Source organism: Austrofundulus limnaeus, unplaced genomic scaffold (genome assembly GCF_001266775.1).
Source record: "Austrofundulus limnaeus strain Quisiro unplaced genomic scaffold, Austrofundulus_limnaeus-1.0 Scaffold251, whole genome shotgun sequence".
NCBI lineage: Eukaryota > Metazoa > Chordata > Actinopteri > Cyprinodontiformes > Rivulidae > Austrofundulus > Austrofundulus limnaeus.
Window position 1 is genome coordinate 647,508 of NW_013952653.1, and position 9,889 is coordinate 657,396.

Genomic DNA, 9,889 nt, shown 5'->3' on the forward strand with positions numbered 1-9,889 from the left:
GCCCCTCGCACTGTGACTGCTGGATATGGGCACCAGTGACCCACGCAACCCTGAAAAGGAAGAAGCGTGTACAGAAAATGGATGGATGGATGTTTGCATGTGGACTGACATGGGCCGGCCCCAAACCAAAGAAACTAAGTAATGCTTCAGATTTGTGTACAGTGTAAATAAAACCTCTCAATCAGCTTTATAAACAAGCAACAACTGGTGTTAATTAATACCCAGACGTTCATAGTAACTAAGTACATTTACTTTGTTACAGTACTTAAGTAATTTTTTGAGGATTTGTAATTTTACCAAGTATTTCTTTAAACCGTGACTTTTACTTTTACTTAGTTACTTTTAAAACCTAAAAATGATACTTTTTCTTCTTTACTTTAAAGTTTAACACCTAGTTATAAATTAAATCTGTCTGAACTCATCATGAAAGGAGGTATTTATGTGCTCTAAAACAATGAAGTGTTGAGTTTACTCAACTAAATCATATACACTATTTCCACTAAACCTAGTAGAGTAAATTTGAGGACATATACATATTTTATTTTAAATAAATTGACCAATTTAAACCAACTTGGTTTTGTGGAGCCAGTTTGGTTTTGTAAATTTAACAGTTTGTTCGAGAGCGTGGAAAAGTACTTTTACTTCTACTTTCTCAACTTTTGTGAACAGTTTTATGACTTTTACCTAAGTGGTTTTGTCATCAGTGACATTTATTTTTACCAACGTCATTTTCTGTGAAGGTATTTTTACTTTTACTAAGTTGTTTTTTTAAAGTACTTTATAGACCTCTGTTAATACCTAATGTTTGTACAAAACTATTTGGTGCAACATCAGCAAAAAAAAGAGTTTCAGGCGGAAATACAAATATTAGATCATCCACGTTCTTCATCTGAATACAACTTTATTTAACAAATACAAAATACATTTGCAAGGAAAAAACAGCCAAGAAGTGCCAAAGTTTTTGTTCAAAAAATACTGACTACAGTGCACAAAAAGCACCATTAAATATCAAGCGTTGCCATATTCTGTGTACAGAAAATCACCATAAAGTTAGAAACCATATACTAGCAATTACATTTGACTGTGTCAGCCTTTAATTTGATACAGCTATTGTTTATTCTGAGGAGCAGCTACAAGAAGTGCAAAAGTTACAATTCGTAAAACCCTCGGATTTTTACGATCAGATCAGCACATTCATTCCGTCACTTCCTGGTTAGATGTTTGAATAAAATAATAGGTAATTATGATAAAATAGTTGGGTCCGTTTTTGTTTTTTTTCGTCTTTTAAACCATCTTTTCACCTGAAAGATTTTTTTTTTCTCTCAAGGTTTACTCAAGATTGTCATTGGGCAGGAAAATAAATACTGTAGTTAAATTTCAGCAGTTTAACAACTTTCTTTCTGGCGAGGTGCTTCTTCAACCCCTGCACGCAGCTCTAGACACGCAGTAAAAAAAAAAAAGGGAAACGTGAGGAGAAAGGGGGACAATAAAGCTTCACCAGACTGTTAATGGCTTTAGACTGAAGAATTGTCTCCACGGTCGCCATGGAGTGAAGGTCGCTCGTAACCGAACCTCGACCTCATCCTGTCTCTCATTGGTGACGATACACAGAGAGAGGTTATTGAAGCAACACTTATTGTTTTCTAACAAAAAAAATGACGACTGGTTTCATATTTCTCTATATTCCTCTGAATATCAGTGAGAAGCTTTATTATCAGCTCAACACATGGAGAAACGTCTTTAACGGAGGTACTTTTATGAACAAAAAATAGCTAAATTAGATGTGTGCAGTACTTTAAAGAAAATAAGAGTCACTAATTATCTTATGAAAACAAATAGCCTTGATGATGTCAGGGGGATGCAGTTGAGTGTTGTTTCAGCTTGGAGATGGGGAACTTCCAACAGAGAGCCTGTACTTTGGAAGGAACATGTGGGTATTGACAAAACAAACAAGTTGAACTGTAAAGATGCAGCAATAAGCTTATATGAGTTTTGACAATACCAGGAGCTGGAAACCAGCAAATCGTCAAGGTTTTACTTTTAAATCAATTATATGTAACACAATCTAAGTATCTTTCTATTCCATGAGACTTGAATTTAACAGAAACACACAAAAAAAAAAAACCCAGACGTTAAAAACTATAAATCCTCTCTTTACAGAGGCTTCAAATGGCAGTGAGCATTAGGATCCTGAAGAGACTTTGTAATGAGATCTCATTAAACTGAGCACACTGAGCTCGAGTTTACAGGTCCAACAGGTGTGTGACACTAGAGGCAGATGTATGACCAGACTGAGTCACGTCTTGTCTTTAAACAAATGAAGTCTCTGTCATTGACGCAGCAACTGAGTTTACAGAGTCTCAGTACTGGAATCAGTTTGATGACCAGTTTGCCTTTGAGCTGATAAAACCAGCGCACGTCCCTGTTTTTAATTTAAAATGTGGGGTTTGTGTGAGAATGTTAACTCCCTGTGTTGGAAGGTCAGCGCTTCCCTGGTGTATACTTCCTCGCCAAGGGCGTCAGAGCCGGGATCCGACTGCCTCTGCCTGTGGGCCTGGCTCTGGGTCTGGCCCCGACCGACCACGTCTGCTTCAGCTTTGTTTCGGCCACAGCCCTGCCTGGACACACAAACGCACGTGAACAAAAGTCCACGACGCCGACGTCGCTGCTCGCCATCACGTGGGAATAAACAGGAATGTTGTGAGGCGTCAGCGGCTCGCGATGATGCGGCTGCAAATCAGGGATGTTTCCATACATTGATCGCATCTTTTAATGTTTATGCTGCCATCACGAGTTAATTTACTCCTCAAGACATAGGAGGAAATAAAGAGAGTGGAGATTCCCAAACTTTGTAGAAATGGCAGTGTAATAAAAAGAACTGGTTTTATATATTTTTAAAATATTTGTTGCATTTGGGCTATTTTCATTTTGAATGGTTGAAATTTTATTAACGGTTTAGAAACTTTCAACTTGGGAAAATACTGTGTAGTGGTCACCACTATATGGTCGCTATGGTTTAGGAACTATGTTTTAATGAAATACTGAAGTGAATTATTTAAACCAAAATAAAATTTAAGATATTTGTCTAAAATTCAAGCACAAATAACAAAAACTTTTCATAGTAAAACATAGTGAACTAAGATCAATTTAAAGAAGAAATAAAACAGAAAAACACATAAGCACATCACTGTTGAGTAGCAGTTGATTAAAACGAGTATAAAACAAACAAAGAAACATTGGAACACTATTCTTTTTTGTGTTTTTTCTTTTTCTAAATTATAATGCAAGAAAAATAGGCTGTCATTCATTCATTATGTAACTTTGACATCATTTATTTTATTTATAAAATGATAATAACTCTTAGTTAAAAGAAAATATAAATCAAAAATATAAAGAACATTATTATTTTGTTTATTATCTTGATTAAGACGAAGAAAATGTCTCTTCATGTTTAAGAAGACACACTGTGGCATGAATTCAGTTTTAACTGGAACAGAGTTTTGTCTCTCTGAAGGAGGTCGTCTGAGACCAAAGGTCAAAGACAGGTGGAACATTATTCCCCCTCGAGGCGACCACTACAACTGTAACAATAAAAAACCTGTGACTTCTTTATTTGGGCCAAGTAGAGAAACGTTAGTCACTGAGGACAAACAATGCAACATATCAGATTTGGCTAATTTCTAGTTTTAATTTCTAATAAAACAAAAAAAACCCTGAAAAACCTGAGATTTTTATTTTAGATGTAAAATTAAAATGATGACATTGTGACTCCCCAAAGGGGTTGAGGCCCCACTTCTGAAAAGTGGGAGTTTGAGAAATCTAACTAAATAATTTCTAATGACTTCTTTTCATTATAATAGTAAGAAAAAATAAAAAAGATAAAAACAGTGAGAACCACAGTAGCTGAAACCATTTATTTGAAAACTAAAAACTGAACGGGTTGGAAAATATGACCCAAACAGAATATAATAATATTAAAACAGCAATGGTAGAGACTAAATTTAAATTTTCTGCACTCCTAGAGACTCTAAGTACAAAGAAAATGGCTAAAAAAGCGGATTTTGCATCCTATATGTCCTTTAAGTATAGAACATTTATTCTTCTGTTCCAGACTAGTGTGAAAAGTTACAACAAACAAGCCTGAACAAACCTCTGTGCTCCTGTGGCTTTACAACACGACAAAATGGAAAGTTCTTGGGAAATCATAGGAGTTGGTTCTCTAGAACCTACAAGATTGAGCTTCAAATTAAATCTGTGACTGTTTTGTTGGTTTTGCTGCAGAGGAAGGCTGTAGTTGTAAAGTTACAACTTGACATTTTTACCAACAACCGGGGGCTCGTCCTGTGGCTCACATGGTGTTTGGAGGGAATCTGGAAGCAGGAGGTAAATGAATGCTTTACCTTGTGCTGGCTGGGTTTTCTGGGCTAGCGCAGTCCTCCGTGAGTTTTGTTTACAGCCGTCTCTGCCCATGAGGTGAGCCTTCCAGGCCTGGAGGAGAGACAAAGTGGCTCAGTGAGTTCCTTGCTTCACCAGGACCTTTTTTTTCTGACAACCACAGGTGACTGTAGGCCCAGTCAGGGCCTGAGTGGTTGCCCTCACTGCCAATAACACTGCAGTCTTTCATTGAGTTTACACTCAGAGTACCAGCAAACAGTCATTTTCATCTTTTTGGACTGTTAAGTAAAGTACAAACCATTTTTCAACAAAGCTCATACGTTAGATATCCAAAATATCACTCTTGGAAAAATCGTGAAAATTGCGAGTCTCAATTTCTTCCCTAAAGACAGAAACTAATGTAAACCTAAAAGGATTGGTGTTTGTTACATCTCTTTGTGAGGCAGAGAAACTCTTACACAATGTGGATGTTCTTTTAAAACTTTCCAAGGACATGAAGCTTTACAGGATTAACAAAAGTGCAGCTCCAACAACGCTGATATTTGAGCACAACCGTTCCACCACGTGGTGATTCTGTTTCCGATTACAGATCTTTGGTGTGTGTTTTTAGCTTTACGAGCTTTTTATTGACACAACCTTCCAATTGTTCAACTTGGTCAATTAGTAAACTGTCAACAGAAAATAAATGCAGCTCTAGATTAAATATTGTCTGAAGTTAAACAGCCTATCTATAACCGTTTATACATTTTTATTACTGCATTAAAACAGTTTAGACATTAGGGATCAGGAAACAAATGGTTTAGATGTTTTCTTTTTGTTTAAAGTAGAACAATGTAAAGAATGTGATTTTTTTTCTACACCTGAAAAAAAAAAGAAATTATAGACCATAAAGAACAAAGCTGTGACTTCTTTGAAGTTAAGGACAACAACAGTAGAGTTTTACCTTAACATCTGCTGCTAAAGCCTAGCCTTAGCACAATCAGTGTTTCAATAAAAGACATGGAAAAAGTTTAAAGACAAATAAAAAGGTCAAATGAATAATTAAAGACTTAACTTTTCTTACGTAAATACATATCGCCCATTTCTTTTAAACGAAGGCCATCTGAGAAATGAAGCAGTTGTAGAGGTTTTGGTGAAACGATGTTAACGACATTCTGAGCGATCTCATTCCATGTTCTGAGATCTTGTGTGATGAGTTAGCCCTCACAGAACATGTTGAGGACGACTCAGCTGCTGCTACGCCTGAATTAGCTCAATATCTGTCAAAGTGAATGAGATGCAACTGTTTTTGTGTTGGTTAAGGTCAGTTAGCCGCGGTGGCCATCTTGAACAGACGTAGGTAAAAACAAGTCTGCATATCACAAAAAAGGCAAGTGATAAAGTAAACTTCCTCTTGGTTTTTCCTTGTTGTTTCGAAGCTTTTTGTATCTCAGTTGATGTTTAAATAACAGTAACAAATGCTCACCTCCTCTCCAGGGGGGAAGTTGCTGTGACACAAAGGGCAGTGGTTTAACGTGGAGCCATTTCTCACATCCAGGGCTGAAACATTAAGATGATGTCTTTCAAACCAGGCGCGATCACATACAATGCCACAAAAAATAAAATTTACCTCACTGGAGAGACAGTGTTTAATGTACCTTGGAGCATTGGGAATACAACCTATAACTCACGACATGTTTTTCTAATTAACCTCCCACAAAGAAGACTTTGGGTTTTTTGCAACACAAAACCTCATTGTTGTCATTTTTATTTAAAGATATCAAAAAAGAAAGATGAATTATGTTTTCTGGGTGATAAAACAATGTCAGGGAGTGAAGAGTTAAGGTAAAACTTCTAGAAGAGTTGAAGCATGTTTCTGCACCCGAGGGCAGTAAAAACTGTTAGATAAGTGTCATTTTGAAACATTACTGATGAATCTAAACCAGGATATTGAATTTGTGAGTTATCTATGGTGAAGAAAGAGTTTGATGTGGGAAAGGGATTTTCCAAATTGTGCTGGCATATAACAAAAACAGATAAGAAGAGTTGCTTATCTTCAACAGATTAATACAGTCGATAAGAAATGTGCACCATCTGAATGGGTGAGTTCCCTCGACAGTAATGCTGGTTTGATTGTTGTTGGAGCTGACAGTCGCTCTGAAGTGCTTTACTGCAAGGTGTGAATGCTCATCCTCAAAGCTATCCACTTGTGGATCAGAACCAGTCAGGATTCTTCCCGCTCTGCAGAAATGCCTTACAAAGCACATAAACCAGCTGAGCTGTAACGTAAACTGCAAGATTTGCCAACATTTCTTGATTTGCCCATTAAAACATACTTTATTTAGTCAGTTTCAGCTATTATCTTATCAGATTTAAGCAGCATTATGAGTCTGGAGCGTGTTGGTGGCCTAGTGATTAAATCAGATAACGTAAAAACTAATCTTCAATCATTTTGGCTCTTTGTGGCAGGCTCTCCTCAAAGCATTTCATCTTTATGCTTTCACTACACGCTAAAGGCAAAAATCAACAGCTCTATTCAAACATAAATAACAAACCGTGGCATGTACTTTGCCGAAAACATTTGAGGTTGTCTTTAACAGGATGAAGGAGGTAAAGAGAACTTACGATTACAGCTTGGCCCCTGAACATGACAGGTCAGATCTTGTGCGTTCACAGCCTCCGAGCAGCGGGAACACTGGCTGAACTTGGACCTGTTTTCACACTCGCCCAGCAGGTGTTCTGTGAAGCTGGCTATCTCAACTACCTGTGAACACAGCAACACGTCTTTGACCAGGTGATCGAAGCATTCAGACACATTAAAAAAAAACAAAAGACAACCTCTCTCCAACAACTCTCTTACCTGTCGGCATTCGTCGCAGCGCCGCAGCATCGGACACTGTTTCCAGTAGTGAATGTCCAATCCGTCTTCAGTGAATGACTCATCTTCTTTACCGCAGAATATACACAAGCTGAAACAAGAACGCAAAGATCGTAGCAAATGAATAATGTTGCAATAGTAAAATGAAGAAATAAACCAATCAACTCTAGGAATGTAAAACTGTCCAAGACTCACAAAAACTAAAAAAATTACACTTGTGTTTGTATTTTCCCATTATATCACTGACTTTAAACACTGAATTTTTCTTTACTTACTTGTCCAGATATTTGATAGAGTGTTGTACATCTTCTACACTATCAGCAGTTTTCCTCTGTGGCCCTTTGGGGACACCTGCAAATGACAGAACATGTTGCTTGTTAGAATAGGAACGACTGGTTTTCTTTCTAATGTTTCTTTTTCAAATATCAAGCAAATAATATCAATGACCCTTGATAGAAAACAATAACACAATCAGAATGCAACTAAAAAAACAAGTTTATTGCAAATAAAAGTAGATTACAATGGTCTTATGACTGACTGAAAAAGTAAAATATCAATAAACTAAACAAATGTCTTTAGCATAATATTATTTATACTACAATCAAAAGCAAAAAAAGCTACTTTTTATTTTTATATTTATTTTATTTTACATGTTTAAAAACATTCTATGTGTACATAAAATGAATGCACTCATATGCATACAATTTACTCAAACGCGAGCTTTATATTAGCCAAAAATGGGCAGCGGTGGTGCAGTGGTAAGGCAACCGACATGGGTCTGGAAAGTCGCAGGTTCGATTTCCCGCCATGCCCACATTTGGCAGTATCCTTAAACAAAACACCTATTCCCCAAGCTGATTAAAACAGCTGCCTGCTGCTCCACTTGTGTGTGTCTCACAAGTGTGACGGTTCAAATAACAAGAGACTAAATTTCCTCACTGGATGGGCACACACAATAACAGCACACAGCACTTTCACTTTCAAATTACAGACCTGCGTATCAGACCTGTGGCATACAGATAAAAATGTGTGGGACAGAACGTTAAATCAAAATATTTCCTATTAAAAAATTTACGTGTGTACATACGTGCTCTGGCACCTTTTAGAGACTCTTTATCAACTTTGCGTTGTTCCTTTTTGGGAGTTTGTCCTTTTGTGCTTTCATTCTCTTTTTCCTGAAAAACAGAAAAAAGCACGTCCAAAATAAAAAGATTAAATTGAGTTTAATGGTGACATAGAGTGACAGAAAATATCAAAATTACACAAATGTAAATAAATGTTTTTTTTAACGCTGTATAACATTGTGACCACCTACATTGTGAATATTTTACCATGTCTGTGTTAGGTCATAAACACAAGTTAGCAATTGTGAAGGGAAATGATGTAATTGCAGTCTGATGACAGCTCCACCTACTGTGATGTCTTTCAGGACAGCCAGCTGCTCCTGGAGGGAGTGGATTTCGCCCTTCTCCTTTTGTCCACTCTTAGCACCCTTCTTCAAAGTCTACATAAAAAGTAGAATGCCATTAACCTATTTGTTGGAGTAATTCAGACCCTATTATCTCCTTTGTGTCCTGCTCTGTTTGCGGACCATAACATCCCTGTGAAAAAAAAACAATCCTCTTGTGAAAGTTGTGCAATGTCACAGTGATGAGCACAACTCAAACGTATGAAATAAGACTCTGTGAACAGGTGGTCACCATTGTTACTGTGTGGTATGGCGTCTAACAGCCGCTACATAAACAAATATCAAAAGGTAAACTTTAGCACATTTGTGCTTGTGATAAAAACAGAGGTTTTGTTTGTGCAAACTAACAACACGTATAAATTAGTGACATCATGTTTTTTAGAGAACACTATATTCACACTATATAACATAATGTCTGTGTGGATCTGATGCTATTTGTTTAAACAAATGACTGAAAGGACGGATGAAGTTGGTTTCGATAAAAGAAAAATTGCTTTCCATGTAATATAAACCCTCACTGTGTTTTCTCACTAAAGCCTGAGTAATAAATGAAAAGCTTCATCTACAAACCTGTCCTGCGAGTTCTATCACACGTTATCGCTGCCATCCCTAGTCTCGCAGCTTCCGTGTCCATTTATCAACAGCTCTTGCACGACTGCATTTTGTTTACATAATAAAGACATCATGCAGGTTTCCCATAATGGATATACAGCAGGTAAAATAAATATTGAACACGTCACCATTGTTCTCAGTAAATATATTACTAGAGGCGCTAATGACATGAAATTTTCACCAGATGTTGGTAACAACCTAAGTGATCCATACATACAAAGAAATCATACCATAAATGTCCAGAAATGGAGTTGTTTGTAATAATGTGGAACGGCACAGGGAAAAAGTATTGAACACACTTACTGAAATGTATCTAATACTTTGTACAAAAGCCTTTGTTGTCAATGACAGCTTCAAGATGCCTCCTGTATGGAGAAACTAGTGGCATGCATTGCTCAGGTGTGATTTTGGCCCATTCTTCCACACAAACAGTCTTCAAATCTTGAAGGTTTCGTGGATCTCTTCTATGAACTCTGATCTTCAATTATTTGAAGTTTGCCAGTACCATATGCTGAAAAACAGGCCCACACCATGATGTTCCCACCTCCAAACTTCAC

At 37.0% G+C, this 9,889-nt stretch overlaps 1 protein-coding gene across 6 annotated transcripts in view; it reads right to left on the reverse strand.

The window, feature by feature from the left end:
• Window positions 1-881: 881 nt before the first annotated feature.
• The window catches only part of cep104 (centrosomal protein 104), a 30,612-nt gene continuing 21,604 nt past the window's right edge, over window positions 882-9,889 (reverse strand). For 4 of the 6 annotated variants that reach the window (XM_014020406.1, XM_014020410.1, XM_014020405.1 and 1 more), the window contains 8 exons: window positions 8,667-8,756; window positions 8,340-8,427; window positions 7,528-7,603; window positions 7,235-7,343; window positions 7,000-7,138; window positions 5,861-5,934; window positions 4,401-4,488; window positions 882-2,618 (listed from right to left, as the gene is read on the reverse strand). In XM_014020406.1, coding sequence (XP_013875860.1) covers window positions 2,482-2,618; window positions 4,401-4,488; window positions 5,861-5,934; window positions 7,000-7,138; window positions 7,235-7,343; window positions 7,528-7,603; window positions 8,340-8,427; window positions 8,667-8,756 — 801 coding nt within the window. In that variant the 3' untranslated portion in view covers window positions 882-2,481. Of the gene's footprint in view, window positions 2,619-3,986; window positions 4,489-5,860; window positions 5,935-6,999; window positions 7,139-7,234; window positions 7,344-7,527; window positions 7,604-8,339; window positions 8,428-8,666; window positions 8,757-9,889 lie in introns of those variants that run through there. The other 2 variants (XM_014020408.1, XM_014020409.1) reach the window with 2 other exon arrangements.